At 39.0% G+C, this 18,837-nt stretch overlaps 1 protein-coding gene across 8 annotated transcripts in view; it reads left to right on the top strand.

Annotated features, from left to right (window-relative positions):
- Positions 1–24: 24 nt before the first annotated feature.
- FAM76B (family with sequence similarity 76 member B) overlaps positions 25–18,837 on the top strand; it is a 40,007-nt gene continuing 21,194 nt past the window's right edge. Inside the window, exons 1-10 of one of the 8 annotated variants that reach the window (XM_068181477.1) lie at positions 25–417; positions 529–593; positions 1,083–1,137; positions 2,667–2,822; positions 3,684–3,880; positions 5,829–5,876; positions 6,075–6,155; positions 6,830–6,962; positions 9,649–9,750; positions 10,376–12,938. In XM_068181477.1, coding sequence (XP_068037578.1) covers positions 313–417; positions 529–593; positions 1,083–1,137; positions 2,667–2,822; positions 3,684–3,880; positions 5,829–5,876; positions 6,075–6,155; positions 6,830–6,962; positions 9,649–9,750; positions 10,376–10,465 — 1,032 coding nt within the window. In that variant the 5' untranslated portion in view covers positions 25–312 and the 3' untranslated portion in view covers positions 10,466–12,938. Of the gene's footprint in view, positions 418–528; positions 594–1,082; positions 1,138–2,666; positions 2,823–3,683; positions 3,881–5,828; positions 5,877–6,074; positions 6,156–6,826; positions 6,963–9,648; positions 9,751–10,375; positions 12,939–18,837 lie in introns of those variants that run through there. The other 7 variants (XM_068181476.1, XM_068181480.1, XM_068181481.1 and 4 more) reach the window with 7 other exon arrangements.

An 18,837-nucleotide genomic window follows, 5' to 3' on the forward strand; every position in this document is an offset into this window, starting at 1 on the left:
AAGGCAGGTTTGGCGCGGGGCGGCGATTGGCTGCGCGGGCGCAGCGCGAGCCCGGGCCCGGGGCGGAGGGAGGGAGGGAGGGAGAGAAGGAAGGGCGGGGGGCGCGCGCGGGGTGACGCCGCTGCCGCCGACACAAGGGGGACGCGGGCGGGCGGCGCGCGGGGCCCAGGGCGGCACCGGCGGGAGCGGCTCCGGGACGGGGGCGGCGGCGGCGGCGGCTCCTCCTCGGCGGCCCCGGCGGCCGCTCCGTCCCTCGCCCCGGCGGCACCTCCCCATTCCCCTCCCTCGGCCCGCCCGTGTCCGCCCCGCCGGATGGCGGCGGCGGGCGCGGCGGCCGCCCCGGCGCTTTATGCCTGCACCAAGTGCAACCAGCGGTACCCGTTCGAGGAGCTCTCCCAGGGCCAGCAGCTGTGCAAGGTGCGGCGGCGGCGGCGGGGCGGCCCCGGCCGGGGCTGTTGGCGGGGCGGCGGGCGGGGGCGGAGCGCGGGCCGGGGCTCGGCCGGGCAGTAACGCGGCGCTTCCCCGCAGGAGTGCCGCATCGCCCACCCCATCGTGAAGTGCACCTACTGCCGCTCCGAGTTCCAGCAGGAGAGGTACGGCGAGCGCCTGCTCGGCGGCGAGCGCGGTTGCAGGAGCTGGGCCTGGCTGGTCCGGAGAAGAGCAGGCTGAGAGGGGATCTCATCAATGCACATAAATATCTCCGAGGCGGGTGCCAAGGGGACGGTGCCAGGCTCTTCTCGATGGTGCCCAGCGGCAGGACGAGGAGCCGTGGCCATAAACTAAAACACGAGAAGTTTCGCCTCCACATGAGGAAGAACTTATTTACACTGAGGGTGGCGGAGCACTGGATCAGGCTGCCCAGGGAGGTGATGGGGTCTCCCTCTCTGGAGACACTCGGGATCCGCCTGGACGCGTTCCTGTGTCGCCTGCTCTGGGTGACTCTGCCTTGGCAGGCAGATTGGACTGGAGGTCCCTTCCCACCCAACTCTTCTCTGATTCTGTTTGCGAGTAATTGCATGGGGGACAATGTCAAAGTGCATGTTTGTCACCTAATTCAATGTTGTGCCACTTTATCTTTTTAGCAAAACCAACACAATATGCAAGAAATGTGCCCAAAACGTGAAGCAGTTCGGAACGGTGAGTAGTTACTTGTTTCTTTATGCTGAAGTTGAGCTTGTTTGTGTTTCAAACTGAAAACAAAATTCTGTTGCAACTAATCTTCTTATTTTCTTTTGAGGAAAAAAAAAACAAATCCACACTATAGATTGCCATCCAGAAAGGTGATGGAAAAGCCTGACATCTCTTGATTTCCTTTTTGGGCTACTGTTTCTTTTCCCAAATTGAAATCGATTTGGGTTATATATAGTTTAACAGTTAAGAATAATTTCAGTATAGCTACTTGTAACAAAGCAATGTTATTTCATGCCACACCCGTTCAGTTATTCCCTGCATATTCTCATAAGCACATGCTTCATAGCAGGAAGACCATTAGCTCTCATTGTTCTTAATAAGTGGTAAATGTAAAAATCTACTAATACCACATACTTTATATAATGTAAGTCTTAAAAAATGCATGTTAATCGTGTTAAACTAATAAGTACAACAGATTTTGTGTATGATCTGCATTCATGTTACTTTATATTTTCTCATATTGAATTTTAGCTTCAGTTCTGTTGGAAAAAGGAATTTTTCTATCATGTGAATGCACACATTGTATCTGAGCTACCCTGCAGATACGAGTTTTTAGGGGGTATCAAGATAATCTTGTTGTGAAACAAAAAGGCATGACTTCCCTACACTTGACATAAACTGTATTAGTTGAAATTCAACTTATTTGAGAAACGTAATAGCTGTTGGTATGTAGTCAGGCACTTTGTGAATGTGTATGTAAACTGAACAAAGAAATGCTTTCAAAAGCTTAAATTGCAGCAAAATGAATTGCAGGACAGAGCCATCAACGATTTTATCAGTAGTTCATCAAAAAAAATCGCTGCACTGAAGATAATCAGCCACTTCTAACCTATGAAAACTGACATCAAATTTATTTTTCAGCACTCTATTAGTCTAGTTGAGTGTATGATATAAAAGTTGATCACCTGACCTGATAGTTCAGATCTATCTGATTGGTTTTGGTTTGGTGGTGGGGTGTTTGTTGTTTTGTTTTGTTTTTTTAAGGTTCCTGCAGAATTTCAGGGATTAGGAAACTAATCTTGGAAGTGTAGGGTTATTGAATCACTGAGCTGTGCAAAGGAGAGGGGTGCCATTAGCAACTTCCAGTCTAAAAAAAAATCACTTGATTACTCTTCTTTTAAAGTTCTGTAAGTAATTTCTTAAGTAGTGTAGTAAAACTGAGAGAAAATGTCAACATATTTAAAAAAATAAAATGCAGTAGGTGTAGAGATTAGTAACCAGAGAGATGTGTGTGTTTCTTTTTTTGTGTCTGGGTTTTCATGGAAAGTCCAAGCTGGTTTTAACCCTTGAAGAAGCATCACTTTAGAGGAAAGGTTTAGTACTGAAAATAAAAATGGTAGGAAAAAGATTGTTTAAGGTAGGTTATTTGAAACCCTTCCAGTTTCGAAGCATCATTGCATGAGTTGAAATACCAGAATTTTCATTACTGCAAATACAAATGTATTGACTTCAGTTCAACGGGTTTTTTTTTTCAGCCCAAGCCTTGTCAGTATTGTAACATTATTGCAGCATTTATTGGCACAAAATGCCAGCGTTGCACCAACTCAGAGAAGAAGTATGGCCCGCCCCAGACCTGTGAGCAGTGCAAACAGCAATGTGCTTTTGATCGAAAAGAGGAGGGAAGAAGGAAGGTAGGCTTTGTTCCACATCTCTCATGGCTTAGGCTGACAATAGTGTTCCTCTTTCAGAAGAGAAAGATTAACAGGAATGTATCTTAGGTTCTCTAATACTAGATTAAAGTTGCTGATCTGTGCTTTACAATATTTTAATTAAATTTTGTAACTTACAATTGTTATTTTAGCTACTGAACTAACGTTTAATTAAATCACTCTTTGTAAAAATAGCCATAAGTGTTAGCAGACAGTTGTAGCTGGGGAACAGAAGTTAAGCAGCTCAACAGCTCCTTGTGTTTTGATATTTATTTTACTTTTTTTTTTTTCCTATCCATTGGATCTCACGTATGTTCATAACTTGAATCTGTCACTTTACCTCTTCTTACTTGCTTGCCTTGCCTTTAAGTAGAGCACCAGAGAGGTAGACTGCTCTAAGCAGCCCTTTGTGTTCTGTTTTGTTAAATAGCTTTGGTGAGTGCCACTTTCTCATTCCGGAAGGTGCTGAGAAAATGACCTCAAAAGCCTCTTGACTGAACCCAAGAATAATGCTGTTTTTACAGAAGAATTTACTTGGTACAAGTAACACGTTGTAAAAAAGACTCGTCCTTTTAAAAAGTTATTTTTATTTCTGCGATGTAGAGCAGGTCCAAAAATTGCTAGGACTCTTTGTAGCATAACTTTAAACGACAAGTGGAATAAGATTCACTTTACTAAATGAAACTTGCATATACTGGAGATACAATAGTGACATTTCATAGCAAAGATGTCTGGTTTTCCCAAAGATAATGAATGAAATGAAACAAAATCTCCTTGAAAATATTGAGTACATCTCTCTAGTGCAATATACTTGGAAATAAAGCCTGAATTATTTCTCAAAAGGTTGATGGAAAGTTGTTGTGTTGGCTCTGCACGCTGTCCTACAAGAGAGTGCTACAGAAGACAAAAGAACAGAGGAAGAGCCTGGGATCTTCACATTCTAACTCCTCATCCTCATCTCTTACTGAGAAAGACCAGCATCATTCAAAACACCACCACCATCACCACCATCATCATCGTCACAGCAGCAGTCATCATAAGTAAGTATTTTAAAAATTGAAATAGTTGTTGGTAACTCTTCATCTTCTGTGTTCTGTTAGTACTGAGATAGTAGGAAAAACTATTTAAAGCATGGTGTCAAAAGCAGTAGCAGATCATTGTTCTTCATGGTCTTTCAAAATCCTTGGATTCTTAGAGTTTGAATGAAGGTGGTTCATTAAAAAAAAAAGAATTCTTGGTAATGGTCAAACTAGTTGATGTTAAAATTGGTAAGAAGGCTAGGAAAAAGGCTCATGGAATGTCTATAGAAACAAGTTACTTGAGGGCAAACTTTGATTTGGGTTTCTACACAGCAACTGCTGTGTGGTACCTGCGTTTGCCAGAGGTGTGTTTTAGCAGTGAGAATCTTCATCCTGACTTACTTCACCCTGACTTATTTGTGTACAAATATTCACAGTTAAGAGGAGAAGCAGAAACAACAGTGTGGGATTGCCTTCAGTCTAGGACCAGTTTGTACTGCTTTGCTAGCTTTTATAATCAAGTCTTGCTGGAGTAGGCAGTTTGGGAGTGGCTGTGATACAGATATAGGGACATAAGACTCTCGGTTCAGTTACTGTCACTCAAATAACATTTCACATAGTTTTGTCCCATTTTCTGCAGCTTTTCTCAACACATCATCTCTGGCCATGGCATAAACAGCGTACCAACCTTAATGTACATACCAAATTTAATTAGTCATAAACTCCAGAATTCATTTTGGATTTTGTGCTGTTATAATAGTAGTCATGATTCTTATTTTCATTGATAGATTTGTGGCAGCATAACTTCAGAACTACTTACTTTTTGTGTTTCTTGGTAAATTCTATGTCTGCAGTGGTAATGACCCTGATCCCAGACACACAGACACTTTCCTTCTAAACGTCACATTTCTAGTGCTTATTATTTTTCATCTTGTCTGAAATTTGCCTAAGTGTGACTTAAAGACAGAAGCAAAATAAGATGAAATTATATTGGTAATGAGTAAAAGAGAAAGGCCCATGCTTTCACTTCAAAAAAGAGAGAAGTAAGATTTGGTGTTTTAGGGATTCAAAGAAAAAAATTATTCTTTTCTATGCATAGAGTTATTGTACTGTTCCTGTTCTTTCAAATATCTGCTGAAAATTTAATTACAGAAAGTTAAATCTAATTTAATGCTTTTGGCACAGGTACAGTAGGGATTAAATAAAAAAAACAAAAACAAGCTCTTTACTACTGGAAAGAGCTTCTGATATACTCAAGACTTTGAAACAGTATGCATATCGCTACAGATCACACTGTTCCTGGTTTCCCAACTTTTTTTTCTGTAGACTGCCACAGGTCCATTGCTTCTGGTCCAATTAATAAGACTCTTTTTCCCTGACCATTTTAGTTTTTGTTAAGATCAGACAATAGAGACAATTAGATAGAAATACAGATTCTTTGAACTATTTCACTCAGTGCATTCTTCTTCATTCTACCATTCCTGTATCAGTGTTCTTTATTAGTTCCTTTTGAAACGATTGAAAACAAATGGTTACACCTGAGAAGCAGTTATTTTCAGGGATCCAAAACTTAACTTTACTCTTATGGCACCAAATGAGCACCATTTCAGGCAGTGTTCATATGGGAATCCCAGGAGAGCTGCTTTAGACCAGCTGGCTGAATACAAGATTAGCGAGACAAAGTTCACAAAAATTGTGAGGTATCAGCAAAAAGGTTTAGCCATCAGTCTTAAGGTCTACCCCTTGTGACTTGTAATAGAGTAGATATTTAGCCAAGAAATAATTTTATGGCATCCTGACATACTAAACCATGATCAGGAACTCCAGTGTCCAACTGAAAATTCATAAATGCTCACCATATTAGGAAAAAAAAGGGGGAAGGATTTTTCTCTAGTACAGATACCATTCACATAAACTTACAAATAATGGCATGTTTGATCAGTTACCAAGTACATTTCACATATTTCAGAATCAGCAATCTGAGTCCAGAACAAGATCAGGGACTATGGAAACAGAGGTAAATATTATATTATTTATTATTTTCTTTTAATTGGTCTTGCAGTTTTCATTTAAATAATTTCTTGGTTCTTGCATTTCTGGCTAGTCTCTAGCATTCCACCTAGGAGCATGAGTTAGTTTTTTTACATGTACCAAATGGTGATATTAGAGAGTCGCATAGTACGAGGATTTAGGTTTACATTTTGTTTGATTTCAGCCATAAATCCTCTGCAGCTATTCAGAATGAAACTCCAAAGAAAAAACCCAAACTGGAATCCAAGCCATCAAATGGAGATAGGTAAAGTTACATTTTTGTAAAGCTGAGCCATTTCAACCAAAGAGAGCACTGATTTGTGGCCAGTTGTCTTTCTCTGTTTGTCTGAAGAATGAGGGATGTGAAACTTGTGTCCTGCCAGATGGATTATTGGGTGGCATCTGAGTGCTGTCAGTCAATTAAGTTACTTTATTTGCAGAAAATTAGCAGTTACTTTCCTGCTTTTAAACTGTTTGGGGCAAAATTAAACAAAGCTTGTGTATAAGGTAACAGTTATCAACCCAATGGTGTTCCCTCACATCAGGAAATTGTTTGATTAGTTAGATGCAGGGTAGAACCTGCTGCTTTAAGCTGGCCCAGTATCTAGAGAATTATTTTGGTCCTTAATGTGGGAGACTGAATTTTTATTCTGTCTCTGGCCAAATGGTCAGAATGAAAGTTAAAAATGGCTGCTTCAGTCAAAAGGTATTTGTCCCCCTCAAAAGCTAATACTGAATTATATTTCTGCAGGTGTATGTAATGTGTGCCATTAGTAAGGTAATTTGCCAGTTGCATCCATTTCTGTCAGGTACATATTTTTTTTGCATTAGTCCTTAAGGATGTTTATGGAATTATTAATTATCAAATTTGATTTTTTTAAAGTGGTTTTCTTTTTTCTTTTGACACTGTGAGTAACTATTGGTTTTCATTTTTAGTAGCTCTATAAATCAGTCTGCAGACAGTGGAGGAACTGACAACTTTGTCCTCATAAGTCAGCTGAAAGAAGAAGTAATGTCACTTAAACGTCTTCTGCAGCAAAGAGATCAGACTATTTTAGAGAAAGATAAAAAGGTAAAAATTGCACCTGCTTAATAAGAACTTTATAGTTTTGTTTTCTGCTTTGTAGTCTCCTAAAAATGTCAAAACAATAAGATAAAACAAAAGTCAGACACTATTGTTTTATATAGCAGCTAATCAGATCTTAACATCTAAAGGAAAACTTTTGGACTTTTGTATCATGAATATATTTTGTCTCTTAAGTCAAAGAGTAATTCATCTTGCCTCACTTCAGCCATAAAGATAGCCTGTTACTTAGGCCTGTTACATGAAGATAGCCAGGCTGCATGCCACAGGTCATGGATAAAGTGCTGGACAGTAGTTTGCATGCTTTACATGCTCTTAACTGAGTCATGGCAAAGAGTAGTAACCATTCTGAGTTTAGCATAGCTTTTATTTAATTTTAAACTAAAGCAACTCTAGCTATAATAAGTCAATGTCCAAATTTACATTTGTAGTGTATGAAAATTAAGTGGTTTGTTTTTATAGGATTGGTAAGTATGTGTAGTGTGGGTTGGCAAGTCTTTGTGGGTAGTCAGAGACTAGAAGAAAAGCTTGGATTAAGTGGCTGTCAGTCAGCAAAAGTTAAGTGAAATTGTAGGCCCAAGTGGCTGCAGCAGAACTCTTACAGAAGATTCACCCTTCAAACAAACTAATGGCTAACAAGAAAAGAGAAATAACAACAAATACACACTTTGATTTACATTTATTTTATTTCTCTGCCATCTGAATAGCTACGCATATTCTATGTCAGTTCAGGATTGAATAGGTCTGTTCAGGAATTGAATTGTATTCCAAACAAATTTATTGGTGTTTTAACTAAAATTTTGGTTGTGAACACATAGTTGCCTACCAAACATTGATGTTAAGAAAGACTCATTCATACTGTAAAGAAAGTGCTTCCAATTTTAAACCATAGTTCAGTATCTTCATTTCTACACATACTTGTGTTTTGTAAAGGATATTGAACCTATTTTCATTCATGTCACTGTTAATATATACCTAGTGTTGGAAGTACTTGCTATTTAAGCCTTTAAGTGTTTAAAGTGAAAGTGCTGAACAGTCTGTCATGAATTCTCTTTAGGTATTTTCTTCAGAGGACAAACATTAGGCCCTGATCTCTCTCTTAAAAAGCCAGGAGAAGATCATGAGTCAATAGGAAATTCACTTAACTCTTTTTATTTTCAATCTACTGGGCAAAGCTAACAAAAGTGGTAGGTAAGGAAATGTCACGTACTTCTGCATAACCACTGCAGTGACTTCTTTTGTGCTGTTTCCATAGGGAGAGCATCTGTTGAGTTTAATATCCCTGCTACTAAAACTATTTGACTTCAGAGTTCTTCAAACTTAGTCTCCTTCAGGCACAAAGTCCTCACTTTCAGAATGTCACTTACTTTTTCAGCTGCTGCAGGGAGGTCAAAAGCTGAACACATTATACAGTGTTTGCATTGCTGAAAAAATGACAACAAATGAACGTACTGCAGATTTTTTTTTCACTGTGAGATAGTAAGTTTGAAGACACATCCTGGGTGAAAAGCCTGAGCCATACATGTGGGAGATTGCTGTTAAGGTCGTGTCTCAAGATTTGTGAGGGACAGCATTTGAACAGTTTTGAATGCTCCAGAAGTAAAACCTCTGAATTGTATAGCATGGCAACAAAAACAGTTCAGTACACCAGCTTTACAGATAATACTTATTCATCACTTTCTGTTATGAGTCAAGGTATCAGCCATGTCATTATCAGTGCTTACTGTTTGCAGTACTAGCCTTGTTTGTCTTTCTGCACAAAATGGTAACGAGAAACCACAACATTACAGTGGGGCCCTGAGACTTCATTATTAGGACAGGACCAAAGTTTGCTGAGTGTTCACAGGTAGTGTGTTTGCTTGGCTAGTTGCACACTTCACTGTGGTGCAACACTACCACTAGTTTTTTTTTATATTTAGTGTGAGCTATGTGGGTTTGCACCGGGTGCCCTGTAGTCTACAACAACCATAAGTGCATGCCTTGAGCAGCAGTGTGTGTTCAGTGAGTTATGTACCATTATAGCAACACAGCTGCACTTGACCTGACTGACTGTTCTTTTGAACAATGGCTGTTTCACTACATGTGATTTAACACATACTAAGGTTGGCAATAGCAGTCTTGGTAGTCACTTTAGGAGGGTGTGCTCTGGTTTGTTATGGCAGGCATCTTTGCTAGCAAAGAGGCTTCATTTCCTAATAAATCTGGAATATATACATTGTATATATTTTTCCTTCTGCTTAGGACAAAATGTAGTGTAGAAGGACACGAAATCATCCTTTTTATTTTCTTTGTATGGAAGATTTTTTGGGTGTTACCACACCATATAACTGAGAGATGTAACTGAAGATTGTGGTAAGCATCTCACAGCTGAAAGAACAGCAAACATTATAAATCACCAGTCTTGTATTTGAATTTTTTTTGTTGAGGTTTAGCCTACTTTATACAAAATCCTGAGCCAACAGTACAGTTATATGACTGCAGTTGCTTTCTGCATATAAAATAGGTATACAGATTTTTCAAACTGCTTCTCAAGTGCTGAGCTGTCAATACTGCAACAGTAAATAAATACAGCATTTCCTGAGATTCCTGAGCCTTCGCTAAGGATTTCACATATTGACTAGAAGATGTATCCTGTTGCAGTTCAAGGAATCTTCATAAGATCTGTGGTTTTCAGTTGACAGAATTGAAGGCAGACTTCCAGTACCAGGAGTCTAACTTGAGGACAAAGATGAACAGTATGGAGAAAGCTCACAAGGAAACTGTGGAACAGTTGCAGGTACGTAATTGCTTATCAATGCTTGGGAAATACTTCAGATGGAACCATATATTCAGGCTGTTAACTCAGGATTGTTCACTCCAATACAGTAGTACCAAGTTCATGAGTAGTCATTGCCATGCTTAACTTTGGATGCATTGTACAGCAGTTCTGCAGTTAACAGACAGTCTCCATATGAGTTAAACTCACTCTTTGAACTTTAAAAGGTAAAGCTTTACCTCACATGCTTTCTCAAAGTTTCTTTTTTGTGTCTGTTCTCTGACAATTTATCAGTTGTCATTGGGCTATGGATCTGATTTAAGCACTCAGCATTAACACAATGGCAGCTAGATCTCTTGTTAAAGTATGCTTTATCAGGAGGAAAGCCTGAATTAGTTGCCTTACAAATTACAGACTGAGCAGACACTCAGTGCAATAGTGGATAAACTTTGCAATATGGGGAGTGTGGTTACTTTCTCTGTTGAAGACAGACTATGCATATCAAAAAACATATACAGATCTTTGAAAAGTGATCATTACCTTCTCTAAACGTTCTTAGCATGTACATTTTGAGAATTTGTTCATAAATGCAACGTGCATGACGCTACTATTTCAGTAACTTATACTTTTTTAATCTGTATTGCAGGCCAAAAACAGAGAACTGCTCAAACAGGTCGCAGCATTGTCAAAGGGTAAAAAGTTTGATAAAAGTGGGAATATCCTCACATCTCCTTGAGGAACTGGTTCTTTGTGGGGTTTGCTACTCAATGTACATTTGAGTAATTCTGTGAAGCTCTTAAAATCCTGTGTAGTGGAAAAAATATTTTTGCACACCAGATTAGTTGGCATGTTTCCTACATGTTTTTATAATTAATATGCAGCATTTTTTAGTTACTGTTCAGATGAAATACTTCAACTGGCTTGAAGAATGTTTTTATTTTTTTGATATTGGAAACCTTTTGCCAGCAATAGTATTAAACAATTGCATAGAGAACATAGCAATGCTCTCTCCGAAAGGACAACATGCAATAACAAACTAGGTGTACTTTTTACAAAGTAGCAACTGAGTCTTTTAAACTACAATGATGTCAGCCAAAAGTTCATGAATCTGCAGTGACACTGGTTTCTGGCAACTGTTCTTTTACTTTGTATGAAAATATAAATTTGGAATGGAAATCATGGTGCTCTCAAGTGGAACTAAAAAGAGGCATATATGTATGTGTAAATACGACTGTAACGGTTATATTCTTAGTTATAACAAGTAATTAGTGTTTTACATTCTTGTGATAGGGACTGACTGAAAGATTATCTATTGTACAGTAACAGAGGCAGTGTGGTTTTTGTAAGATTTACTGTAGACTTTTCTTGCAAGTGCCTTTCTCCAACTGTTTATTTATAGGAATGTTGGTATTTTGTACATAAGGTTTTTATGTTTTAAAAATCATGTTCAATAAATGTTTTATGTAAATATAAATGTGTGTACAGAGGAACCTGAAACAAAGATCAAAGTGGCTAGTGCAGTGCTCGAGGCAGCATTAAGAGCTGGCTAGCTGATTGATGGACAGTGAGTATTGGCTTTAGATAACCTTTGTAGCTTGTGTCTGTGAGGTGTAGAATTTTATTAGTGCTGCTTATGCCAAATATTTCCTGAACAAAAAACAAAATTTTTTTTGCCACACTGGAGTTTCGTGGTTTGTTTATACATTTTTCCCATTTGGCACAGCACTAATTTTAATTCCATAGCAGACATTGTACTCCAATGTTACATCCTTAGCTAGTGATACACACTCAGAGTTTTAAATGCGTTTATTCCCCATTGTCTGAATTAGCATACTTGGTTGTAACTCATGGTAATTCTTCTTAATGAATTGCAAGATTCACATCCTCCCACATGCACACTGAGAAAAGAGTAGCCAAAACTAATGGTCTTAAAATTAATTAAGGGAATGGATGTGGTGTCACAGGGTGGGTTTTAATGTTTTGGGTGGATTTTCATTCTAAATTGCATCAGTTTAAGGTTAGCTCTGCTCCTAATGGACATGAGTCACAGTCAGAAATTTCTCTTAAACAATAATTTAGTATACCCCAAGGTATCTGTTCAGGAAGGTAAGTTATGAATCAGCATAAAAGTAAGTAGACACACATGGGTGAAGGTTTAAGTCAGCTCTGGATACTGACTGGTAACAGGGTAGCTGTTGATATTTTGGCAAGCTTAATTGTGTAGAAACAGCTACACATTTTTAATTTAAGAACAAATGTCTATAGATCCTTGGCTGTTCACCCAGGTACTGAACTATGAACACTTTCTCAATAGTTCAAATGCGTTCCAGCAGCGACAGACTACTGAAAAATATGAAAAGCTTGAGCTATCTTGTTTCATATAATATGTGTGTATTTTTATACCCTAAAATCAACTTTGTAAGTTTATGAAAGCTCCTCTTTAAACATATTAAACTAGGGTAGAGAATGCTGCTATCTTTGGGGTTGTTATTAATTTTTTTAGTATACAAAGTTATGACTTTTATTAATTCAGAATTAATATTTGGGTCATTTTTTTTCCATTTTGATGGTGACTCATACTCAGTGAAATGAGTTTTAAAATACAGAAATGCATAGCAAAATTAAGTGTTTGAATTAAGATTACTTAAAGATATCAGTTCAAGCTGCAGTCAGGACATTTTAAAGAAACAAGCTCTAAAGTTCGGTATTAGAAGTAATTGACTTCATAAATCCCAGTCAGAAGAATTTTTAGGGGTTTCAGAGTGTTTAGTTCTAATTAAAAACTTGTGGGTTTTCTTTCATAATCTCATTTTTAACATTACTTTTTTAAAGTTCTAAACTAGCCAGCTGAATCCCAATCCTGAGAATCATGTTCTGGAGCTGTAGATTATTGATATAATAAACTGATGTTCTTTAAATGTGGATCTGCAAGGAGATTGTTGTACTGTATTGTGCTTCTTAGCCTGTTTCCAGATGTTGATTAGCATTGACCAGTAATGGCCATTTTGGCTCAAGATATTTATGTATTTTAAGCCTGTGAATATTGCAGCCCCCTTTTAGATAGTTTGTCCACATCCATGTTCTGCAGTGAAGCTGTTCAGCTGTCCACATGTATAGATAATTGAAATCCTGTACTGGCACACATCTGACCGTTGACATTTTGTACCTTTTCTAAATCCAATGTTTCACAATAAAATATTGTCAAAACATTCATCTGTCCTTTAAAAATTATTCAAAAATCCATATTTTATGTTAATCTTTCATGCTATGTCACTCATTAAAAGCCTGTGGCTGAAAGATGGGCAGAATTTAATATTTCAATTTCTGTTAAGATTAGACACCTTGGGCTGTCTACAGATTGTAACAAACTAGAGCTACATATTACTTTGTCTCATGAAAATATTTGTTTTCTACAACAGAATTACATAGAAATATTTTCCTAACAAGAAGAAAAACACATGAAGTGACATTGATAATTTCTTTGTTCCCTTTCTTGTGTCAGGAGGAGTTAGGTGCCTACACCAGCATCCTGCTGGCTGTCAGTCACAGTGGCTCCTAGTGTTTAGAGCACTGGTGCTGCAAATAGTAAATCTCATTTTATATTTTTCTCAGCAATCTGTCATTCCCCTATCCAGAAGAATACTTCTCATTCAAGAATTAAAGTTCAAAACAAAACAAAACAAAAAAACCCAAAAAAGAAACCCCCAAAACAACCAAAACAACCAAAAACCAAGTCCAACAAGAGACTAAGATTCTCTATCTATCTGGTCAAGGCAATTACTGAGAAGGGGAGAATCTTTGATTTTCAGAGCATCTCAAAACTGTTGATGCTTTGTGTTAGGTATATTAATGAACAGTATGCTATTCTAATACTGGATTGTTCTCAGACTCATTTTAATGCAAACTTGCAACAGCAGTTTTGAAGCCATTTCTTTTTAAAGCTGATAGTGAGTCAAAATTAGATATAGTGTACTTTAGGTGTGGCTTCCATGTGACACATGCAAAATATGTGTAAATGGCCATGTAACCAACTGACTCCTGAAAAGAGATTTGCATCATTTGAAGCAAATTTCCTTAAAGAAGGTTTAAACTGATATAACCTGTGTATAGACATTCAGGCAGTTCTTTATGGTCTTTAGTACCTTCAAAAGTTCTGAATCCCCACTGATTTTTATGAAAACACTGATGTTTATGATTATAAGCTATAGTTTTTGAAATTGAGTAAAAGCTTTTAATGTAATTTTTATTCATTCAAATTATTACTAAAATATTGGTACTGCAATAGAAGTTACATTTTCTGATATATTCTGTGCAATTGTTTTAGCTTTCCTCATGGAAGAGGTACTGATATATGAAATTACTTCTGTTGAATCCCAGAGAAGAGGTAGGGGGTATCAGACAAGGGGATTATTGAGGTGAAAGGAGATGTTTGTGGTGCTCCTGGAGAAAGGAGGAGGGTAATGGAGGTGTCAGGGTTAATGGGAGAGACTTCTGAGATACCATGTTACTTGTTTATGCAATGTAGTGAATCACACAGCTGGGTTTTTTTTAAGAGATACATATTTTCTATATCTGTAAAATGCAGCATTGCTTAGAGGAGGTTTTTGGTTTTGTTGGGGTTTGTTTGTTTTTAGCAATACTATAGTCCAGGTTTTAGAAATGAACAGAATAAACCACTTGATGAAATTGAAATACAAGGATGTAACATCCACCTTTTAAGCAGTTAGTCATAACTGTGAAAGTCGAAAAAAACAGGTAAAACTGCAATAGACCACTGCATTCTATAACCCCAGCTGGGTAATGGTGCAAGTTCCACTATATGACTCCAAGTGACTATCTATTCTTACACACTAGGCAGAAATTGTCCTTGAAGGTATGTCAGTCAGCAGCACATGTATCATTGACATTTTCCCTTGCTTTAACCTAAACAGAAAACAAGTCTGGATTTGTCTGTTTGCCTTTGAAAATGTTCATTGTAGTACACTGGCACTGTTCTAGCTGACCTTGTTGCTCCTGGCAATTTCTCTTCAGTATATCTTCTGGTGGGTAAAGGTAATTTTGGATTTTGACTGAAGGAGGTTTAAGTGCCATGGATGCTGACGTGCTAGGCAAGCCGGAGGAAAGTAGAGATTTGTTTGTGAAGTGTCCATTTTCCTTCTGCTAAGCGTTTCTGACTTTGGAGTACTTGGTAAGTACATTCATTTTTAATTGTCAATTGGAAAACAGGCATTCCAGCTTGTAGAGAATACTGAAGGCTAAAGTTAAACCCGCATCACTTTTGCATACAAAAGGTCAGTAGTGGAGGTGTAAGCAGAAGACTACTTTTATAGGATCTTCTTTTGACTGCAGAAGGCTTGTGGACAAACAAAAATAGATTGTGCTAACAAACAGGTGAGAGTTGAGACCCAGGTGATCTTACTATGGAGTGGGTGAGAGGAATGTGATGTATTCCTCCTATGGCTTCTGTGGGTATTAAAATTTTCAAATTGATTTCTCCCAAATTGATTTCTACCTCCTGTTGTAACACCTCTGCCACTTTTTCAGTACCTTTGAGCAATTTTATTTTGAACTGAGTGCTGAAAACCCTATGATGTTTTCCCTTATTTGAATCAACAGATAAATGTGTTTTGCTTTATTTGAATAAAAGGTGTAGACCAGTCACAATTTGTCCTTCATCAGGTGCATCAACTCATGTCTTCAGTTTTATTTATAGAGGTTCCTTGGGAAACTTTTTACAACCTTCCAAAAAGGGGAAGAGCTGTAAAGCTGTATTTGCAGGAAAAACTTAAACCATTGCTGAAAGGCAAACACATTAATTCAAGCTGACTCCACTGAAGCAGTCTAGTAGTGCTCATACAACCTGTTTTAGTGCTGTAGTTGCAGTGCATGTTACAAAACACAACCAGGAACAGTAATTTCAATCATTCCTTCAAGATCTAAAAGGAGTTGCTTGCTGGTCACATACCTGACAGCATGCAGCATTCAATAAAGTTACTATAGGCAAAGAGCCTTTATCATATAATCATGGAGTTTAAGTTACAAAAGATCATAGAGATCCAATCATTAACCCAGCCAAGTCCACCCCCAATCCATGTCCCTAAGTACAAAGTCTACACATTTTCTGAACACTTTCAGGGATGGTGATTCCACCATTTGCCTGGGTAGACTGTTCCAATGCTTGACAACCATTTCCATGAGGAAATGTTTCTTAATAACCAATATAAACCTCCCCAGTGCAATTGAAGGCTACTTTCTTTTGTCCTATCACCTGTTATCTGGGAGAAGAGACCGACTCTCACCTCACTATAACCTCCTTTAAGGCAGCTCTAGAGAGCAGTATTTCCCTGCCAGTCCTCTTTTTCTCCAGGCTAAACACCCCCAGCTCCCTTAGCCAGCCCTCATCAGCTTTGTGCTCCTGACCCTTCCCCAGCTCCGTTGCCCTTCTCTGGACACGCTCCAGCCCCTCAATGTCCTTCTTGCAGTGAGGGGCCCAGAACTGCACACAGGATTGGAGCTGTGGCCTCGCCAGTGCCGAGTACAGGGGGATGGTCACTGCCCTGCTCCTGCTGGCCACACCATTGCTGATCCAGGCCAGGGTGCCATTGGCCTTCTTGGCCACCTGGGCACATGCTGGATCATGTTCAGCTGCTGTTGACCAACACTCCCAGGCCTTTTCAGCTGTGACCCAAGTGCAGGACCCAGCACCTGGCCTTGTTGAACCCTTTATAATTGGCCTCAACCCATCAATCCAGTCTGTTCAGCTCCCTCTGCGAACTATTCCTGCCCTCCAGCAGATCCACAATCACACTGGGTGTCACCTGCAAGCTGGCTGAGGGCAGTCAATCCCTTTCCCCAAATCGTCGATAAAGACATATAACAGGAGTGGCCCCAATACTGATCCCTGGGGAACCCCATTTGTGACCAGCTGCCAGCTGGATATAACTGTGCTTGTCACCACTCTCTGAACTTGGCCATCCAGCCAGTTTTTTATCCTGTGAGTAGCACCTGTCCAAGCCATGAGCAACCAGCTTGTCCAGGAGAATGCTGTGGGAAATGGTGTCAAAAGCTTTACTAAAGTCCAGACAGACAGTATCTCCAGTCTTTCCCTTATCTGCTAAGTGGGTCAGCATAAAAGGAGATCAGGTTGGCCAAGCAGGACCTGCCTTTCCTAAATCCATGCTTGCTGGGCTTGATCCCCTGGTTTCCCTGCCTGTGCCACGTGATGCACACACAATGATCTGCTCCATGACCTTCCCCATCCCTGAGGTATGTTTCATGATCACTGTGCACAAGACGGCCTCCAACTATCTTACAACATCTGCAAATGTGGAGCGAGCACTGGTACCTCCTCTTACTGGAATGGCATAGTGCTATTTTGCATTAAAAATTGCCTTGCAAGATGCATTTGAAAATTATTTCTTCATTCTTTCATTGAAGATACTTCAGTCTTTCTCCAGTTATAAATATGCTCCAGTTTTAAAGGTGTGATTAGTACAGTGGTTTTTTTCTTTTAGTTGGCTCTTAAAGATAGTGATAGGTAAAGATTTTTTTAAAGCAAGCACACTTTTGGACCATGTTTATCAAAGCTGATGGAATGCATCCCTTCCCTTACTTCCTGATGCTAAATATATTAAGGGAAAACAGAGCTAAATAGGATGGCTGCCTACCTAAGATTAGCCACTAGATGCTGCTTAAATCCCACAGTGTATGGTACTGCTTTCTGTGCAGCAGCCAGCACCCACAGTGGATAGCTGTTCCTGTTCAACTACAACACTGAGGCTAAAATAAGAATATCCTGAATGCTGAAATATAGTACTTTGGAATGCTTTTTCTATGTGAGGATGACTGTGCAGTGGAAGAAGTTCCCCAGCTGGTGGTAAAGTCTCCATCCATGGGTGTACTCAAAAGCTACCCAGTCACAGTCCTGGGCAACTGGCTCCAGGTGGCCCTGCTTGATGGCCCTGCTTGAGCAACAGGGTTGGACCAGATGACCTTCAGAGGATACTCCCAATATCAACTGTCCTGTAACTCTGAAGCCTAAACAGGGCAATACTTTTTTTCCCTTCATCTATTAAAATACAGTATTTTTTTAATTAAAAAGGCAAGCAACGTTTTGATGTGTTCAGTTTTTCCCTCACAGTGTTCAGTTCATTTGAATAGAACAGTAAAAAAAACCCAATATTTTTCGTAATAGCCATTCACCTGCTAGGCAGAGTGCTGCACTAGGGAAACATATCAAATTGTATGTATGATTGTTACATAACCATCAAGATAGTTTGCTGAGCTTGTAAAAGAAATGGCTTTGCATGAAATAGCATTTCTAAAAGTAATTTTTGGTAGCAAATTTCAAGTAAACAGAGCAAGGAGCAGTAACTTAACGTGGCTTTGCGTTACTTTTCTCGGCCCTGGTCAGCTCTCGAGCACCCGGCTTGGGCGTCTCAGCTTTTCGACTCAGGATGCAACAACTTAACATCTATTTCCTGTTAATCTGTTGCCAATATGATATAATTCTTATACTGTGCAAAGTCAGAAACAAGTCTATTTGAAAATAATAAAGAGTAAAGTTCCGAAGAGTAGTTATCTTGCTGTCCAGATCTCTAAAGCCCTTTTGCTTTGTTTTGTTTTATGTTTAGAGACAGCATTCTAAGTAAGTTTGGTGTGAAGCATGTAGGACCTCAAGAATATGTGTAGTGCTCCTTTCCCTTTATCCATGGATACCTCTTACCTTTTGTCAAGTGCCTATGGTTGAAGTACAGTGGTAGATCACATTCAGTCTGTATCCCCTCTTGTCAGTGAAGTCCCAAGCACTGTACATCTAAAACAACTTCTGTTTTCTTAAATCTAGTCAAAATCCTAAGTCAAGAGTCAGAAAAGTAGTATTTTGAAATTGTTGGGGCTTTTATTTTATTTTTGCACAATATTTATATTATTATATATTTTTTAGTTTATAAATTCAGTTGAAAAGCAAACTCACAGTACAGAGTAGCTCTTCACATCTTTTCTTGTGTCAGGAGAATAGTCCTCTACTTGAATAAGAAATGTAGCTTCTTTTTGACTTGCTATCATGAGGACATTTGCATATATTTTCCTGAAAAGTATCCTTGCAAC

The sequence above is a fragment of the Anomalospiza imberbis genome, chromosome 2, assembly GCF_031753505.1.
Source record: "Anomalospiza imberbis isolate Cuckoo-Finch-1a 21T00152 chromosome 2, ASM3175350v1, whole genome shotgun sequence".
In the NCBI taxonomy this organism is placed as follows: domain Eukaryota; kingdom Metazoa; phylum Chordata; class Aves; order Passeriformes; family Viduidae; genus Anomalospiza; species Anomalospiza imberbis.